Here is a 21,858-nt window from a genome sequence, read left to right as displayed (position 1 = left end):
GAATACACATAATCATCGACACCAGATTGCACACAAACTCACTCACACCAACACACCCCACCCCAAACCCATCACCCACACCAACTCACCCCCACCCACCTAATTAACAATCAATTAACGATTAAAACCCTACAATGCCTCCCCCCACCCCCTTTATTTTGACCAGCCACCCAGGTCAATATGTACCCAGTGACACCTTTCACGCGCACCCCCGCCCCCGTGGGAACCTCTCGACTAATCCGCCCCACCCCGGGGTTGATTGATTACCTATAATCAAGGTCAGGGTTGGGGACACAGGGGAGTTGTTACGTTCAATTACTTCCCCTTTGTTTTCCCTGAACTGTCAGCGATTAGGCACATAAACTGCCGGACTGTCGGTTTCAAATAAAAGTGTAAACACTCATCATTTTATTAATTAATTAGTTCAATTAATTAAATTTTAGTTTAAGTTTAATTCAGGTATATAAACTGTTGGACAGTCGGTTTTAAATAAAAGTGTTAACACTCATCATTTCTTTAATTAATTAATTCAATTAATTAAATTTTAGTTTAAGTTTAATTCAGGTATATACATTACTGGACTGTCGGTTTTAAATAAAAGTGTAAACACTCATCATTTCATTAATTAATTTATCAATTTTATTAATTCAATTTTAGTTTTAGTTTAATTCAAGTACATAAACTGCTGTTATGGACATTTCAAATAAAAGTGTAAACACTCATCATTTCATTAATAAATAAATTAATTTAATTAATTAAAGTGTAGTTAAAGTTTAATTCGGGTACAAAGTAATACATTTTTTTAAAACATTAAATGTTTTATTTATTGCTTTGTTTGTTCACTTATTTTAAGATTAATGTTTACATTGTATTTGTATAAAGGTTAGTTGATTCATACAATTGTATATGTTGTCAGCTGGCTGCTATATGTTTTAGAATCCATTTATGTACAGTGTATGTACATATTCATATACATCAGTACTTGATGTATACGTTCACGTTAGATTTATTATGTATATGTCCGACATGTAGGCACATATTCATATTTAAAAATACTTTCAACGTTCAATTTAATATCTAAGCACACATACCTTTTAATATTTAACACAAAACCTCTCATTATTTAACCACATAAAGTCTATATTTAAAAAACTCAAGTCCTATATTACATAACCACAAAAATCGTATATTATTTAACCATACAACCATATAATATTTAACCACACAACCCTTATAAAACACAACCCCTATAATATTTAACCACACAACCCCTATAAAACACAACCCCTATAATATTTAACCACACAACTCTATAAAACACAACCCCTTAAATATTTAACCACACAACCCCTATAATATTTAACCACACAACTCCTATAATATTTAACCACACCGCCCTATAATATCTAACCACACAAACCATATTGTATTTCACCAACCCAACCGTATAATATTCACCCCTACAAACCGTACAATATATCACCACACAACCCTTGTAATATATCCCCACACCAACCCTATAACACAACCACCAGACCACACCACCACCTCTAACAACCTACCCCTAAGGGAGCCGTTACACCCCCCCCCCACCCCGCCCACCAACCACGATTCTCAAACGGTTCAACTGACTTTGATGTTTTGAGGACAATAAAACCTTTATTGGTCCAACTACGGCTACATTTTTTTCTTGGGGGAGGGGGGGGGGGGGGTTGAAATGAAAGTCAAAATGGATTTTCAATCGGTTACGCGTTGCGCAAGAACTTTTTTAGAAAAATTAAAACGCGGTTTTTAAAAAGAAAAGCATTTGGAAATAATTCATGGGTTTTAAGATTATTTTTTTTCGTTTATTGATTAGCCAGATGTACAGTATAATGCGTGTCCGTTTTAATGTCAATTCAACCCTAAACTGAACTTTAACCTTGTCTTTAAATATAAGAATAATCTTAAGGGGGGGGGGGGCGTCTTTAAATGACGTCATCTATATGATGATGAGGTGGGGGACTTTTGAGAAGATGTGTGACAAAGGAATATGTAGAGGTTAAGAAAATGTGACATCACATTTTTTAAAATGCTATATTGTGACGTCATACTTTCTGAACACTCCCCTCCCCCCCCCCACCCTCGTCAAGCATCATCACAAGAATTCACCCCCCCCCCCCCCCACACACACACACACGCCCTTTCTCAACGTAGTAGTGTAACAATTGAGTAACATCATTTATGGATGATTCCTCATCGTTTGAGAGCTCTCATCATTTGAATTGGTGGACTCTAATCAAACAAATGTTGATACTTTTTTTTATTATCAACAGACGATATACTGTTTTGGTTATCAACAGATGTTGATACTTTTTTTATTATTATCAACTGTTGATGCTACATGTTTTGATTAGCAACAGATGTTGATCAACAAATGTAATGCACGTTTTGATTATCAACAAAATTTGATGTACTTTTTCATAAGCAACAAATGTCGATACACTTTCTGATTATCAGCAGATGTCCATACACTTTCTGATTATCAACAGATGTTGATCTGAAAGAAATATCAACACGGCGCCGTTTGCTGTAAAAAAAAAACGTGTTGTTTTAACCCATGACACCGCCTCGAGACCTTCCAGATGTGTTATCGGTAAACACCGTTTTAAAACGAGAAGTGGACGAGATTCGATATCTAACGAGGCCCCCGACAAAGGGACACGGTTAAAATAACAGGTGCAGCTTCGATATTTGCTCCGGTCTGAACTAGACTGGTATTGCTTTGGAGGTCTGGAGTTTTAATTGATGATTCCAAGTTGTATTGGTTCGGTGATTATGGAGTCTTTCATTACGGCGTTGAAGTATCGGGTAGTGCTTTATTATTCATACGAATCTGAAATCCTATACCCGGCTAATGGACAAGGACCATTTTAACAATGGTAATATACACATGCATGTACACATTTTGTATATATTCCATAGCTCTAAAGTTGTTTGAGAAGAGCCGCATAATTATTTTAAGAGCCACATACGGCTCGTGGAGCCGCAAGGTCACTCTCAGCAAACCTCGAAACACGACAGTGCTTTAAGTGGCCACTACTAAAAATTCCATAGAACTAGATTTTGAAAACCACCACAAACAGAATTTTCAGGATTCCAATTTACAAGCTCTCTTAAAAATGTATATAACAATGTGTACTAAAATTGTGTACCAAAAATGAGTACCAAAATGTGTACCAAAAATGTGTACCAAAATGTGTACCAAAAATGTGAACTGAAAAAAATGTGTACTGAAAATGTATACCAAAGCGTTATACCAAAAATGTGTACTAAAAATGTGTACCAAAAATGTGTACCAAAAATGTGTACCAAAATGTGAACCGAAAATGTATACCAAAACGTTATACCAAAAATTTGTATAAAAATGTGTACTAAAACTGTGTACCAACATTGTGTACCAAATCTGATTACAAAAACTGTGTACCGTTGATGTTTGTACAAAGGATGGGCTGTTAATTTAGCTCTTGACTTGCTCCTAATTATCATTTATTTGACCCCCAAAACGATCGGTTTAGAGCGCTGCTGACGAAGACATTTGTCCCGAAACGCTAATTCGTTGTTTACATTGTCGTCAACGTATTTGAACTCACTCAAATGTTGGTATTTATTTGTTACTTGAAACCTTTTAGCTAAAACACAATGCAAACAACACAATAAATGATAGCCAACGCAAGTATATATATATATAGGTTATATATATATATATATATATATATATATATATATATATATATATATATATATATATATATATATATATATATATAATATATATATATATATATACCTATATATATATAACCTATATATATATATAACCTATATATATATATATATAACCTATATATATATAACCTATATATATATATAACCTATATATATATAACCTATATATATATAACCTATATATATAATCTATATATATCTAACCTATATATATATAACCTATATTTATGTAACCTATATCTGGGATGTGAGAACCAGCAAAATGGCGGTGGACGTGTATCCCACAGTTCATAGATTCGGGGTGAAAAGAGAGAAGCTAACCTGTCTGATTGAGTTAGCTCCCCGGTCAAACCCCATTTAGCTGCGAGGTGAGGGGGACAGGGCTGTGGTTTTATCTACTTAGGGTGTCATCAGAGGAGGGGAGCGCTAGAGGAGGGCCGCACTAGAGGAGGGCCTTGGAGAGCCGCGTCAAAGGAGGGCCGCGTCAGAGGAGGGCCGCACCAGAGGAGGGCCGCGTCAGAGGAGGGCCGCACCAGAGGAGGGCCGCGTCAGAGGAGGGCCGCACCAGAGGAGGGCCGCGTCAGAGGAGGGCCGCACTAGAGGAGGGCCTTGGAGAGCCGCAACAGAGGAGGGCCGCGTCAAAGGAGGGCCGCGTCAGAGGAGGGCCGCACCAGAGGAGGGCCGCGTCAAAGGAGGGCCGCGTCAGAGGAGGGCCGCGTCAAAGGAGGGCCGCGTCAGAGGAGGGCCGCACCAGAGGAGGGCCGCACCAGAGGAGGGCCGCGTCAGAGGAGGGCCGCGTCAGAGGAGGGCCGCACCAGAGGAGGGCCGCACCAGAGGAGGGCCGCGTCAAAGGAGGGCCGCGTCAGAGGAGGGCCGCACCAGAGGAGGGCCGCGTCAAAGGAGGGCCGCGTCAGAGGAGGGCCGCGTCAGAGGAGGGCCGCACCAGAGGAGGGCCGCGTCAGAGGAGGGCCGCACCAGAGGAGGGCCGCGTCAGAGGAGGGCCGCACCAGAGGAGGGCCGCGTCAGAGGAGGGCCGCACCAGAGGAGGGCCGCGTCAGAGGAGGGCCGCACCAGAGGAGGGCCGCGTCAGAGGAGGGCCGCACCAGAGGAGGGCCGCGTCAGAGGAGGGCCGCATCAGAGGAGGGCCGCGTCAGAGGAGGGCCGCACCAGAGGAGGGCCGTGTTAGAGGAGGGCCGTGCCAGTAGAGGGCCGCACTAGAGGAGGGCCGCGTTAGAGGAGTGTTGGAAACATCACAGATACGGTGTGGGGCGGGGAGGGGGTAATGGTAAGGGGACAAGGGAGGGAGTTGACTTTATGTGCTTTTGAGATATCTATGAATGAATATTGTAACTTATTCCTTGAGGGGAATGGGTGAGTACTTTGTGTACTATTGAGACGTAAGGATGAGCGAAAGTGTAACACATTCACTCAGTATTCCCAGTGAGCAAGAGGGGTGATGGATACTTTATTTACTATATGAGATTTTTAGATTTGTTTAGCTAATGGTATGGGTAGTTGTAATGAATTTCTTGTTCTTCTATGTGGGGGGGGGGGGGTCCAATAATATATAAAGTGAATGTGTGTTACCCCCTCCCCCTAATAACAGAACTTCTAGATCATGTGCGAATTTCGCAACAAGAAATAAAGCAAAATCATCACGTAAAATTGGATATCGATTTCATCGGCAGAACATTGATCAGAAATCGACCCAAATCTTGTGGCTTTGAAACTTCTAGGACTAAGTTCTTCAGTTTATTTTATTTTCTTATTTTATGAAACGTTTTTACCAAAAATACTTAGATATGCTTTCTTGAATTTAAATTTAACCGTTGAATAATGAGACATATTGCAAGCATAAGTTTGGCAAACGGCGAAGTATTAATATTATCCAGTTTAAATTAATCAGGAAATGCCACAAGCACTTCCGCACTAGGCGACGTTGAGTCCATAGGTCACAGGTCAAACCCACGGCAGTGTTGAGTCCACAGGTCACAGGTCACAGGTCACAGGTCACAGCAACTACTTGGCTTTGAAGTCAAGTCTCCACTGCTCTGTAGTCGCTAGTTCACTGCTCACGTTCTACGCACGTGCACCCTAGTAAGTGTCGTCTGCTGTGTTGTGGATGAGTAAGACGATTCGTCGTCCGCTTATAAGATAACAGCTATGACTCGAATGACAAGGCATAAAAAAAACAAGAAGAAATAAAGGGGTTAGATCTCCCAAGAGCATATAGCTCTTTATTGAATGATCGGCCATGATTGAATCTGTTATTTTAATAACATTTCCTGTTTGTCTGCTCGAACTTGGGGAGATATATTTTTTATAATGTGAGGGGGTGGGGGAAAGGGGGGGGTGGGGATGGAATCATCCAGTTTCTTTAGATTGTGGGTGAAAAGAAAAGTATAAGATGGGTGGGGGTGGGGAAGGAAGGAGCCATCATTCACGTTTAACGTATATCTTTTTCTATATATTTTTTTATTTTTTTTTTCCTTTTTTGTTTTTTTTTTAAGATGGCATTGAGAATTGTTAAAGGATGGCTAATACAACCCAAAATGGCACCTAGAAGATATTGAGGGGGGGGGGGGACGGCTATACACTGGAGTTGTGAGAGCGTTGAGAAAAAAAAACTGGGGGGTGGGGGATGAAAGTGGAATGTGGTCGAAGGAGTGGGGTTTTTTTTTATAGAAATTAGGACGTGAGTGGTATCGGCGGTGTGGGGTGGGGGGATGCACGTGTTTGGGCATGTGTGTGTGTGTGAATGTGGGGGGGTCGGCGTGTGAGACACAGAATGTTATTAGACCCCCTGCTCTCTACCCCTCACAAGGAGATTACAGTTGCTGGACAAACAGATAAAAACTCAATCCCTCGCTGGCATTGGGGGAGGGGAGAAGCGGAAAGGGGTGGGGGTGGGGTACCCCGATCAACTAAATGATCCATCAGGCAGGTTCCTTGAAGACTACAGCATGATACCTCCCCCACCCCCTATCCTCACGTCCTCCCCCCCCACCCCCCCCCCCCCCCCATTATTTCTCCCACCCGGAATCCATTCCGCTTCTCCGGGCTAACGAATAGCATTTCCTTACTAAAACACCTCCCGTACAAGCCCCCTGCGGAAGAGGAGTGAGCTTCGTTTTTTTTTTTTCTCCCCCGTCAAGTTCTCCCCATCTCCTCTGACTAAGTCATCTAGGGTGAGCATTCTAGGTTTACTTCTCTTTACGTTGATGAGCTATTTTTAGAAAGCCGTATATCTCTGAGCAGTTTGTGCGCGTGGGGATTTTTTTTTTGGGGGGGGAGGATGAAAGTTTCCATCTTATCTCTTACAGTTAAACTTAGGGGTGGGGGATTTTGAAAAAAAAAAAAACTTAGATTGTGAGTTCTATTTTTAGGTTTTTTTAGGACGTGGCCGTGATGAAAGTTGTTGCCGCGATTTGCGCGCTAAATAAAATTTCACTAGATGTTGTATCTACGTGTGTGTGTGGGGGGGGGGGGGGGGGGGGGGTAGGGTTGAGGTAGACTCATCAATGCAAGACACTTTAAAACTAGGGCAGCCGTAGAACAGGTGATTGATGGTTCTCGCTCCCTGTACCATAATGATATTAATGGGTTTTTTCCCACGTTTTCTTTAACTTGCTTTCTCTGTTTGTCTTTCCAATCAAATCTTGCGATCGAAATTTCTGGCACTTCCCAGTTAGCTAGCGCGCTGAAATTTTCAGGGAAGCTTTCTTTTGGATGACCATTGAATATTCAATTGTTATTATTACTAAATTGATCAATGGAAACATTTTATTGAGCATTTTAGACCGCTATATAATCTATATATATAATCCTCCTCTGCTAGCCATTAGAAAAAAAAACCAGCGACGCGTACCTCGCGCGCAGTGAAGCGAACGATCACATGTCGCCACAGGCTTAGGGGCAGAGAATTTAGCTTGAACCGAGTTTAAACTTACAGAAGGTAGGCCAGTTTGGGGGAGACGATATGGTCGAGTGGTTGGGCACACGATTGCTATCCCACTCGACACGGGTTCAAATCTATGTGTTCTAGTCAGTAACGTATTCAAACAACGTGTTTTTTACGAGTTGTCTTTTTACGAGTTGTCTTTTTACGAGTTGTCTTTTTACGAGTTGTCTTCGTTTACCCAAAAAAAGTGAAAAGATAAAATCGATAGCAAGATTTTAATGCAAACAAACAGACAAAGACTAAAAAGTAGAAAATAATAATCATTAAAAAAGTTTTAAAAAACCCACGTTTTCTGATTGAACTAAAAAGTAGAAAATAAATGCTATAGGCCCTACATCACAATAATGCAAGCGATCACTCTACTATAAGCAAGCAAAAACGTGGGGCGCCGTGATTTTCTTACAGTTTCTAATACTGTTGACTCTCTACAAGCTCCCTAATAAAAGTCAATAGTATTATCTAATCAATAGTAATATAACTTTTACTTCGACGCCCCACGTTTTTGATCGCTTATAGTAGAGTGATCGCTTGCATTATTGTGATGTAGGGCCTATAGCATTTATTTTCTACTTTTTAGTTCAATCAGAAAACGTGGGTTTTTTAAAACTTTTTTAATGATTATTATTTACTTTTAGCATAATGATATTAAGGGTTTTGTCTACTTTTAACATAATAGTATTAATGGGTTTTATTTTACTTTTAACATTATGATATTAATAGGTTTTTTACTATTAACATAATGATATTAATGGGTTTTTTACTTTTAACATAATGATATTAATGGGTTTTATTTTACTTTTAACATTATGATATTAATAGGTTTTTTACTATTAACATAATGATATTAATGGGTTTTATTTTACTTTAACATAATGATATTAATGGGTTTTATTTTACTTTTAACATATTGATATTAATGGTTTTATTTTACTTTTAACATAATGATATTAATGGTTTGGTCTAGTTTTAACATAATGATATTAATGTGCTTCTTTTTACTTTAACAATTTTTTTTTATACTTTTAACATAAAGGTGTGAGTGGGTTTTTTTACTTTTAGCATAATGATATTAATGGTATTTTTTCCCCTTTAAACATATATTTCTTTCTTCTACTTTTAACAAAATTAAATTAATGTTTTTTCTCTACTTTTTACTTATATAATTAATGTTTTTTTTTTTTTTTTTTTTTTTTTTGACACAAACCAACTTGACCTCAAGAGTGACATTAATATAAAAAAATTGAAATCGAAAATATCGAAAACCCTGTATTGCTATCACGTCAGCAACAAGGTACCATTACATAGTATCACACACAGTTTTTTTTTGTCAATGTGGTATTTAATAATATTGGTTTAAATTATTTTATAACTATTTAACTCATTATACTATGGAGCGAAGAAAAATACTTTAAATTTTAAACTTCCTTTAAAAAGCAATAAAAGCAGATATTTTAAAAGCCTTTATTTAATGCAAAAGGGAGACTAAAATATTTGCACGGAAAGGGGAAAGAACCTGACGACTTAACCTAGCCATCAAATTTGAACCTAGAATGACAGGTTTGTCAATAGGTTTTTGTTAGATAACGCTAAGAACGTCAATTTTTATTAGAGGAAAATGTAGTATTAAGTTATTGAAAGTTTACACAATGACTGTAACAGTTTTGTTTCTCAATTCATAACGAAATACACTAGACATTCATTTCATTATGAATTTAGATTTATTTATTTAATATATTAGCAAATTTGTTAAGTATTTGACGAAAGCCGTTTTTAGAAAAATTCTTTTGCGTTGACTTTCAATACGAGCGATTAAATCAAGACAGCTATAGTAATTAAAAATGTAGAATAAATTTAAGATCCCCAGCTTTCTTAGGGGGATACCCCTCACCCCCCCCCCCCCCACACACACACACACACCACATACACATCATGTGAATACTCGTTTGTTTTATATAATAACAAGAGCCCAAACCCCACACATATCGCACTAAAGCGTCATACATATATCTATGCCCACACAATGTATATGGATTACGCAAGCAAAATTTGAAATAAATACACCGTAAAACAACAAAGAAATGATTAGATTAAATAAGAACAATGTCTTGTCCGCTTTTGAAAGAATGAACTTTAAAGGGAAAAAAACAAATGACAGACAAATTGGCTCAATTAGAACTCACATCTGTAGGGGAGAGGGGGGGGGGGTTGCTGGCTGGCTTTTATAAATGTAGAAAAACCTGATGTAATGTTTAAGAAATCGATGTTATTTTTAAGACGTATAATTTGTTACGTGCCTTTACTAACATTTTACAACTATATTACCACTCTTTGAAAAGCCGTGATAGTTTAGAGTATAAATCTAGTGCAGATTTTACTTAAAAAACGCAAAAAAGGTGAGAATAAAAAATAGATTTTTTTTTAAATGTGAAGTCAATAGGTCTGAGTTCAATACTCCACAAAATAAAATGTTTACCTTTCTAATACATAATTCGTGCGTTTCTTGATCTCGTTCAAAAGCTAATGAAAATTCCAAATTCCCAAATGGTGCCAAAACTGGCATAAAAATCGAGGTGATTTTTTTTAAAGATTGCAGCTGTATTTTATAAACAGATGGATGTTGTGGTACAGTCATTCAACCAATGACGTCATGCAGACACCTGATTACACCTTAGCCCTGCACCGGGCTGAAACAGACGGAAGATATAAATAGATTTATGTTGCGTCTGTTTCAATATTTTTACACCATACGCTGCAGGCGGCAGTGAATTTTTTTTATTTAAATAAATGTTCCGAGGTTTAAAACTGCATGAGTGAACCATTCTTCAACATGCTTAATGGGGAAAATCTATGAAGATTAAAAAAGAACTAGATCTATATGACATTGATAATGTGGTTTCTATGACAACTTTAAAAGAATTTTTGACATTTTCTACCCCCATACACCACATACAACATCGCCACAATATAGTTAATGTTTGTATGACCCACACACACACACACCACATACAACATAGTAAGTCCATGAATGTGTTTGTATGACCCCCACACACAACATACAACATAGTATGTCCACCATATAGATGATGTTTGTATGACCCACACACACACACCACATACAACATAGTAAGTCCATGAATGTGTTTGTATGACCCCCACACACAACATACAACATAGTATGTCCACCATATAGATGATGTTTGTATGACCCACACACACACACCACATACAACATAGTAAGTCCATAAATGTGTTTGTATGACCCCCACACACAACATACAACATAGTATGTCCACCATATAGCTGATGTTTGTATGACCCCCACACACCACATACAACATAGTAAGTCCATGAATGTGTTTGTATGACCCCCACATACAACATAGTATGTCCACCATACAGCTGTTGTTTGTATGACCCCCACACACAACATACAACATAGTAAGTCCATAAATGTGTTTGTATGACCCCCACATACAACATAGTATGTCCACCATATAGATGATGTTTGTATGACCCACCCACACCACATACAACATAGTAAGTCCATAAATGTGTTTGTATGACCCCCACACACCACATACAACAAAGTAAGTCCATAAATGTGTTTGTATGACCCACATACACCACATACAACATAGTAAGTCCATAAATGTGTTTGTATGACCCCCACACACAACATACAACATAAAAAGTCCATAAATGTGTTTGTATGACCCCCACACACCACATACAACATAGTATGTCCACCATATAGATGATGTTTGTATGACCCCCACACACAACATACAACATAGTATGTCCACCATATAGATGATGTTTGTGTAAGCTACCACAACATTGGCTTGGTATTACTAGTGTTTGAAATAAGTATTCTTAGATAGTTTGAGCGTGCGTGCGTGCTTGTATTTATGTATGTATGTAGCTTTGACTAAGTTTAATTATGCTTGGTACGACCGCCGTGGTCAGAATCTTTTATTGCCCAGGGTCCAACTAATGCTAAACTAGTGCTGAGTGTATCAGGTCGCCTGTCCTTTAGACCTAAAAAAGCAAAAAAAGTTGTGGGTGTTGTTCTGAGAGGCAGGTGTGAGGTGATGATGTTGTAAATTTGAGAACTCGTGTGCTACTGTTTGACGTGTTGTTGTTTTGTGTTCATAGACTCGGTGATGATGTTGTAAATTTGAGAACTCTTTTGCATATTTTTGACGTGTTGTTGTTTAGTGTTAACACACTCGGTGATGATGTTGTAAATTTGAGAAACCTTAGTGCACCTGTTTGACGTGTATGTGATGTATGTGTCTAAAGACACATGATGACGTGATGTTGTAAATTTAAGAACCCTTGGGCAACTGTTTAACGTGTTGTTATTTTGTGTTCACAGACTCGGTGATGTTGTTGTAAATTTGAGAACCCTTGAGCATATTTTTGAAGTGTTGTTGTTTTGTGTTCACAGAATAGGTGATGATGTTGTAAATTTGAGAACCCTTGTGTACATGTTTGACGTGTTGTTGTTGTTTTGTGTTCACAGACTCTGTACAAGACCTAATGGACGGCTGTTTGGACGGCTTCTTCGGCTACAAGTGCTTGAATCGATGCAACTGTGCGGACCGGCGCCCCTGCAACAAGGAGACAGGGGCGTGCGCTAATGGGTGCCGACCCGGGTTCTGGGGCCCGTCTTGTCTGTTGGGTGAGTCTTGGAGATATGACTTGTCATGATACTTTTTTTTTTTTTTTTTTTTTTTTTTTTTTTTTTTTTTTTTTTTTTTGCTGTCGGAAGATTTTTTTTACGTCACTATGTCGGCTTTTCAAACACTGAATTTATAAGTTAAAACTGAAATCTTTTTTTTTATTCTGATAAAACAGTTCACAATGACTAGAAAAATGTTACTGCCAGTTACACGAACAATACAGATTGCCGGAAAAAAAAACTTTCAGAACGATTGCAAATGTTGGATATAATCTTAAATGTCTACATGTAAAAAATTCGTCATCTCTCTACTATAAATCCATTGCTAAGTATAAAAATAACTCAGATTCCGACAAAATTGCAAGCGACCATGCTAACCTCCCTTAGTTAGCAATTAAAACATTTACAAAAACCAAAAGTAGTGCCGGCAATGTACCACCATTTAAAAAACTATCTGCAAGAACCAACGTCCTTAGATTATAACATAGCACCAGTCTTAAACCACCTACATCATACTTAACAACTGATCAGCTTTTGCCTATGCTATTTCCCACAGTATATCAGATGTATATTACAGAGCATACACGAATGCCTAACATATAAACCCGTAGTAAAAAAAAATTAAAAATCTTTAAAGAAAATTTATCTAGCGCAATTACGTCTCAACGTTTGACATTAATTAACTGCCACACTTTACAGATCCACGTTACATAACTGAATGATTGATATCGTAACTAAAACATTAATTTTTACAGTAACATTTAACATGTGTATCAATGTACTTCTGATTAACACGCGTGCTAATGTTTAGGCCCTACATACGCAAGCTGATACTCACACATCACGTGCTAATGTGTACATACATCAGTTTATACTCACACATCACGTGCTAATGTGTAGGCCCTTCATACACAAGCTGATACTCACAGATCCCGTGCTAATGTGTACATACATAAGCTTATACTCACACATCACGTACTAATGTGTACATACATCAGTTTAAACTCACACATCACTTGTAAATAACCCCTCATAAACAGATTCCATTACATATACTTAAGCACTCAAAAGTAAATATACATATGTTTTTTTTACCTTTTAAAACCCTTTATTCTATTTGTCATTTTATTTATTTATTTTTATTTTTTATGTTGTTTTTTTAAGGTGAATAAATTAAAAATATAATGATTTACATTGAATTTTAATCATACTAACTTCACAAATGTAATAATTTTATGTGTAGCTACTTTAGCGTTTAACTCACCACATGCTAATGATGTATGCTGCTTAGTTTCATTTAATTAGCGTTTGTTAACTAACGTTTGGCTTCTTTTCAAAACAATAGCATGGAGAGTAACTAACCCTAGTTTTGCTCTGAGCATGATTTAAACAATGAATTCAATTTAACCATGCATTTTGGTTTGTCTTGCTGTGTTTGGTGTGTTGGGGCGTCTTGCTTTATAGCCAACGATTAAAACCTGACATGGTTTAATCAAATAGCAAGACATCTTGTTGTAGAGTGCAACGTACCACTAGAAAATCTGGCATTAACCACACGCTAATGATCTGGCAATGTGGTGCATTTGAACCACTAGACTAAGGGGCAGCGATCTTTAGACATCTTGAAATATCTTAAAGTTACCAATTAAACATCTCGCAAAATTTCTAGGCGATCCAATAGATACTCCCCGGCGATCTATAGACATCTTGGAAATCTTAAAGTAAGCTAGTAATTCGACATCTCGAAAAATTTCTAGGTGATCCAAAAGATACTCCCGAGCGATCTTTAGACATCTTGGAATATCTTAAAGCTACAAATTCGACATCTCGCAAAATTTCGCTGCGACCCACTATAAATCCCACAGCGATCTGTTAGACATCTCGCAAAATTTCTAGGGGATCTAATAGATATTACACAACGATCTCTATACATATTGGAATATCTCATGGCTACCAATTAAACATCTCGCAAAATTTCGCTGCGACCCACTATATATTGCACAACGATCTGTTAGACATCTCGAAAAATCGTTCAGCGTCCAATGTAAACAGCTCACAGCGCACAACTCACTAGTGATTTCAAATAAATCTGTTTGGGATCTCGCGAGTTCGTCAGCGTGCTATCCACTACACCACTGGGACTCCGCTGGTCGATAATTAGCTCCGGTGGTCGATAATTAGCTCCGGTGGTTGATAATTAGCTCCGCTGGTCGATAATTAACTCAAGTCAATTTCATTAACCTCAGCTATAAGCATACTTGTTTATTTCTGAGAAAACCGTTCAGACATCATCATATGGTTTTTGGTGAAACATTAAGGGGGAGAATGCGGCTTAAAATAGGTCAACGGTGTGGGGTGTTGGGTCACAGGGATGGGGGTCTCTAAAGGGGTCTCAGTGGAATAACTAAGGTGGACAACCCCTGGACGAGCTGACCCGAGCAGTGAAATACAGTACGCCCACTGCGCCAATTCCTAATCAGTCTCCCATTAACATAAATCTTCTATGAGCCGGGGATGGCATTTCCCATTCGAGGGGAAGCGTATTGTTAATTAATGAATCAATTCATTAATTAATGCGCGTGTGGATGCCCAAACCGGAAGTTGGTTAAGAAATGTGTGACGTGTACGTTTAGATCAAATTACGACGTAACGTCAAGGGGACTTCAGAAAGATATTTCACCACGAGAATAATTCGTATCAACCTGCATTAAATCTAATTGGATAGAAACAAAAACACCAAAAAAATACCGCACGGAAACACAATCCCGTTAAAGTCTTACGTACGGCGCCCAACGAAGATTCGAACCCTCAGCCTACGGCGACTTTAGTTTACAACCCATTACGCTTCTCTTTGCTTTCTTTTAATTCACAGAAAATAAATGCTATTACAATGATCAGAAAAAGCTCTACAGAGGCTCCCTCTCCCAGACGATCAACTTCCGGACATGCCAACGGTGGGACCGGAAAGTCCCCCACCACCACCAATACAAGGAGAAGGATTTTATCGACGGCGCCTACCCCAAGAATTACTGTCGGGTCACCCCCGACTTTACCGCCCCCTGGTGCTACACCGACGACCCTGAGACCCGCTGGGAAAACTGTTCGGTGGAGAACTGCCGTAAGTATGTTTAAAAGTTGCACCGAGAAAAGAAACGGTGCAGAAACTATGCGATCAGCACTGTGGTTTATCCAAAAAAATTGTTTATTTACGGAAGTAAACGTATTTTTTTATCATACATTTCATTCATTAAAATATCGAGAGAAAAAAAATCACATACATATAGTACGATACATTTGATTGTATATTTTACTGTATTTATGCTCAAAATTATGAACTAAAAAACAGTAAGCTATTACTTAATTATAAATTTAACTACATCTTTTGCGCAGGTGGACGCCGATTATTTTAACGAAGTTGAAAAATGTTCACATTTTTATTTAAATGACATACATTACTAAGCTCTGAATAATAAAAACTAAATAGCAATGAGATATGAATATGAACAATGAATGAAGTAAAATTTTTGAGACGACTCATGTAGAACAGCATTGTGCCAGTGTGTAATCTCTTTTTTTCGCGTGTGGCCTACAGCTTTAAAACTTTCGCATGCTTTTTTTCTATCTACAGATTCTTTAGTGCATTGTTACAATAATTATAGATCTAGTGAGTCTAGTTTTTCTTCATATAATTTTTTCTATCTGTGCAGCAAAATCCCGCTCTTGTATTTAGACTAACCTGGAGGATGAATTATTAATGTTTACAAGTTCTAGTCAATGTTCCGTAATAAAGTTTCTTTGATACAATCGCTTGTCTAAGAAATTGCAACATATAACTAAAAGTAAATAAAATAAGACGAGATTGGTCTCCTAATGTAGCTTCAAATCAGAAATTCTGGGCATGTATACTACAGAGAAGGGTTGGCGTGGCCTAGAGGTAGAGCACTAGACTCGAGTTCAAATCCGGGTTAAAGTCAGCAGACCTTCCCTGAGTCCACCCAGCTCTGATGGGTACCTAACTCACGTTAGGGAAAGTATAGGCGGCTGGGCATAGTGTTTACCTTAATATCCCTTCATATGCCGAGGTCATGAAACATATGAACTCTAACTTCATCTGCCCAATGGATCGCTAGGTCTTAACAGGAATCTTTACTTATCCAAAAGAAAAGCTAAGACAAACAACCAAGTTTTATGTCAATCTGAAGAACACAGTAAGCGCTGACCCAAATCCATTGTCTGAGTACTTGCCTCTGTCTTTTCCCAGTCTTAGAAGAATGTTGTCTGTGTACAATTCAAAAGTTGCCTGTTTTCGCCAGCTGATGCGGAAATGTTTTCATTTCAATCAAATCATGTTTTCTACTCATTAAAATTTTAAGTTTTAACATTCAACGCTACTTTAAAGTTTTAATTTGGAGAAAAAAAACTTACTTTCTAAAAGAAGACATGAAACCGATGTTTTGTTGAGTGATCAAAAGAGTAGATGAGGTCTTTGTTTGGTCTCTTGTGAGTGAGCTTTGATGGCTTGTATAGACAAACCAGGTACTAGTGTAAAGACACGCAATCCTAGTCTCAAAACCTTCTGTACATTGAAAATCAATATCGACTTTGGAACATGTGACAACACGAAATTCCTATATATATATATATATATATATATATATATATATATATATATATATATATATATATATATATATATATATATATATATATATATATATATATATAAATATATATATTTTATATTTATATATATATATATATATATATATATATATATATATATATATATATATAGAGAGAGAGAGAGAGAGAGAGAGAGAGAGAGAGAGAGAGGGTGGGGGGTAAGTGTGTGTGTGTGTGTGTGTGCGTGCTTGCGTGCGTGCGTGCATGCTTGTGTGCGTGCGTGCGTGCGTACGTACGAACTTGCGAGCACGTGTGTGCGTGTATGCTAAGTGTTTCTTTCAGAAATATTTCTCTGGGGATGAGCACTTGAGACTTTCACTGGTTAAGCTATATATTATCTATTTAAAATATATTTATTTCGTTTTCGTTTAGGGGGGGGGTCGAAGAGATGTCTGAAAGAAACTTCGTGCTTGTGTTTATGTGTATATTTAGTGTGTATGTGTATCGGGTTCAGAAATACTGTCTACATCACAGATCACATCACTTTATTTTCTCTAACTTTTCCCTTTCCCTCCTCTCTCTCTCTCTCTCTCTCACACACACACACACACACACACACACACACACACACACACACACATACACACATCGCCTAGCTAAAAATTAAATGACCGTGGGAAACGCCATAACCTGGCCGAGTTAATTAAAAAAAATATCTCCGCGTGGATTCAGAAACTTAACGCTGCAGGAAACGGTGTACGTTTTTTTTTTTTTTTTTACGTAGCGAGATGTTAATCATTATTGGGTGGGTGTTTCCCTCACCAGGATCACAAGATTCTATCGCATTACACAGGAAATTCCCGATAAGGAACATGGAATTCCCGATAAGCCTCAATGAGAAAATGAAAGTGTTGATGTTAAGGTACTCTCCATCGAAAAAGTTCCTTTAAGTTTTTGAATAAACAGTGTTTTCTTAATTTGATTTGTAAAGTAATTAGCAATTATAGAATTTTGAATACTTTTTGTTTAGAAAACGTAGGATCTTTGTGGAGTAATTAGAATCTAATCTAATTAATTACTAGTTTAAAGTCTATGATGCATTTTGGATAAAAGAACCTTCACCTTAGAAATGCTTTAAAGTTTACAAAGACAACTCTTGCAGATAAACTAAACAGGGTTCTGTTCTCTTTGGTTTAGGCGATGGTTTATGTTAGGCTTGAAGCAGGACGCCATGATATTGCTGAGACGGACGGTCACAGCGTATGTGGTATGGTTTACCGACAAGATCAATGCCCATCATCTCCACACTTCTACCCCCCCCCCCCCACACATACACAACTTGTGACGTAATCACATCCAGCATGGGTGGGCTCAGTGGCGTCCAACGGATTCGATCCAAGGTCTGACTTATCAGCGGGATTTACCATTTTCCCCACAATCCTTACAGTTTTTGTAATCCTGCGCTCCACTGCCCCCCCTATCCCACCCACCCCCCCCCCCACACACACACACACACAGGGTGGGCTCAGTGGCCCCAAACGCATTCGATCCAAGGTCTGACTTATTAGCGAGATTTACTTTTTTTCCCACAATCCTTGTAATCCTGCGCTCCACTGGCCCCTTCCCACACCCCACCCCCGACCCCCACCCGCTCCACACACACACACACACAAACACTGCCACCTCTCCCACCCCTACCCCCACCACACACACACACTGCCACATCCGTTTTACACGACACTACTCACACAACGTCCCTGACACTTGCAACAGTAACAGCGTCAGTGAGCAGGCTACTTTAAACAACCGCAGACTTTTTGCTCACTTTGAAAACGTCAAGGCCTAGGCCCCGAGCCTCAAAGCAAATCAAAACAAGGCACTGCACGTGCTGGAAGTCTCCCAGACCTAGGCACCGCCAGCAGGCAACAGACGACTCTACCTATTTTCAGCAGGGAGCACATTCCATTCACCCGGCGTCTCACGCTTGCTACACACCTACACATCCGCTGTACGGTGTTGATGGCAGATTGTCTACCCCGATAAGAGATCCGTGCTTCGTTCATAGTATATGTCCAGTAATGGGAGAATAATAAAGGAATAACATGTTTTTTTTTTAAATAAAGGTTGAATTATATCAAAATAATGCACAAAAATAGCTAAACTTAGAAGGTCCGGGCAGTAAGCATTTTTTGTTTAACAGAACATCGGTCAACTACGCATTCCGTGCAAGTTCTATACACGAGATTTTGATGTCCCTACTTTATGAACGTGCATGTCGACTCAACTTTATATATATATATATATATATATATATATATATATATATATATATATATATATATATATATATATATATATATATATATATATATATATTATTATATATATTATATATATATATATATATATATATATATATATATATATATATATATATATATATATATATATATATATATATATATATATATATATATATATATATATATATATATATATATATATATATATATATAAATACATTTTTAAAGTAATAAGCAATCTAAAACTATATTATATTCAAGTATTATCATGGGACCAGAGTTTCTTCCAGTCCGCCCCCCCCCACCCCCGAAGAAAGTCTACCGCCCCATCCCCCCCCCCCCCCCCCCCCCCCCGAACGAAATGGAATTTATATAGAAAATATATACTTTTACCAGTGTCCGCCCCCCCCCCCCGGAAAATGTTGACCCCCCCCCCCCCCCCCGAAAATATCAAGTGCCCCCTCCCCTCCGGAGAAAAAAAGTCTGGAAGAAACACTGCATGGGACGGCGTAACCAATCGGTAGAGAGCTACACTATTAACCCGAAAATTCCATGTTCGTATCCGGGTTTAAGTCAGTAGAATGTCCTTGAGTCCACCCAGCTCTGATGGGTACCTAACTCCCGTAAAATCAGAAGCCTCGCTAAGTTTTTACATTATAATCATTGAACTCTCAATCAAAGCCGTTAATCTTACATCTCTCTCTCTCCCCTCTCTTGTCCTCCTCTTCCTCCTCCCTCCCCTTGTCCCTCCTTATCTCCCTCTCTCTCTTCCTCCCCCCCCCCCTTTCTCTCATGTAGAGCTTACTCTGATCTCTAGCGACAGAACATGTTGTTTGTGTTCAAAGTGTAATCAGGTTAACTAATTAATCAGGGCAGCAATTTAACAGCTTCCAGTGCTAATATAACTTGGCTTATTTACCTTGAAGCAATTTTTTAAAAAGTAACGAAACAAATTAAAACAAGCGTGTTGTATATAACGAATGATGTATTTTGTTTTTATATAACCATTGCTTCCATGTGTGCAATAATAATAACAGTACTAGATCTAATAATTTTATCGCAGATTTTTTTCCCTAACAAAATTATGGTAAAAAAAATTAAGAACTTCATTACTATGGTTCAACACGTATAATTTTTTTAAAATTATTCAACTTTCATTTTTATTTAAATGCCCTCACTCCACTAAAATTGAATGTAGTTTTGGTCATTAATTTCTTACCCTAATGAGTTATATCCCTCTATAAATATACCTGATGGGATTTCCCGTTCCCGACTTTCACTATGTGAGTACTGCTGATCTCGAAAACACATCGGTGTGTGCTGTATGACGTCACTTTTACCCCGCTGAAACCTTGTGATCTAGAACATTAAACGTCGAAATCAGTCGCTTTCATTCCTTGCTTTGCATTCTCAAATCACAAATTAAGCCGGTATTCGCCAGAGATGGTGAGCCTAGTGACCGGAAAGATGCGCAACGGAAAACTGCGCACAAAAAAAAGTGCGCAAGGGCAATTTTGTTTTCTTAAATCGAGCATTTCTAGACATTAACAAAGAGTGACTGCATGTATACTGTAGAATAATAAAACATACTTTTAAAAAATAAGACAAATTTAAAGTGTATTAGTATAATTAGTTTGTATTTGCACATTTTCTGTTTGCGCAGTTTTCCGTTGCGCAGTTTTCCGTTTGCGCATTTTTTCTGGGAACAAAAATGGAAACAGGGTGGTCTACCGGTTCACTTTAACTCCTCCAACCATTTAACAAGGTCCTCTATCTTGTTGAAATGCAATCTGACACTAAACCGAATCGCAATCCTTTTCAATCAAGATAATTCGCTGAAAGAAATATTTTAATACGGTTTGCCACAAATTAATAATTCAATTAACAATTATTCTATTGCTTGCGCGTTTAATGGACGATATCTAAAATAATGTGCGGTCAGTTTCTTTGATCTTTGGCGTTTAACGCAATTAAACGAAAATATTTCTTTAAAAAATTTAATTTAAACAGTCTTTTAAAATTTTAAAATTATTTTAAATTAGATTGTAGTTTAGCATCGCGTATTTGTTATGCCAACCACACCGGCTCTTCGAAATTGGAGCTCACAGAAATTGATCTCAACATTTTCAACTCTACGGATCGTCACAACGTATTACTATTGTAACCATTCACAAAACTGTATATTTAAGTACCTGAGGACATCACCACACCTCTTCCCCTCCCCCACCCAACATTCTATCCAGGGGCGTAGCGAGGGGGGGGGGCGGGGGATGCGGACCGCACCGGGTGACACCATTTAGGGGGGGGGGTGACACCAAGGCAAAAAATAGCAAAATATATAGAGAAAAACTTGGGGGGGGGGGGTGCAAATCGAAAGTTTGAGGGGGGGGGTGCAAATCGAAAGTTTGAGGGGGGTGCAAATCGAAAATTTGAAAGTTTGTCCCCGGGAAGGGTCGCTACACCTCTGTGGGGGTGACACCATTAAGTGCCGCACCGTGTGACACCCGACCTCGCTACGC

General features: G+C 38.4%; 1 protein-coding gene across 1 annotated transcript in view; it reads left to right on the top strand.

Moving 5' to 3' along the window:
• The window catches only part of LOC131942608 (receptor-type tyrosine-protein phosphatase mu), a 92,355-nt gene that overhangs the window by 29,315 nt on the left and 41,182 nt on the right, over positions 1–21,858 (top strand). The window contains exons 3-4 of the mRNA XM_059302494.1: positions 12,255–12,413; positions 15,286–15,531. Of these exons, the coding sequence (XP_059158477.1) occupies positions 12,255–12,413; positions 15,286–15,531 (405 nt within the window). The remainder of the gene's footprint in view (positions 1–12,254; positions 12,414–15,285; positions 15,532–21,858) is intronic.

Source organism: Physella acuta, unplaced genomic scaffold (genome assembly GCF_028476545.2).
Source record: "Physella acuta isolate Inbredline_101_S28 unplaced genomic scaffold, ASM2847654v3 ptg000414l, whole genome shotgun sequence".
Taxonomy (NCBI): domain Eukaryota; kingdom Metazoa; phylum Mollusca; class Gastropoda; family Physidae; genus Physella; species Physella acuta.
Note: the sequence above shows the minus strand (reverse complement) of the source record. Positions and strands in the feature narration are given on the sequence as shown.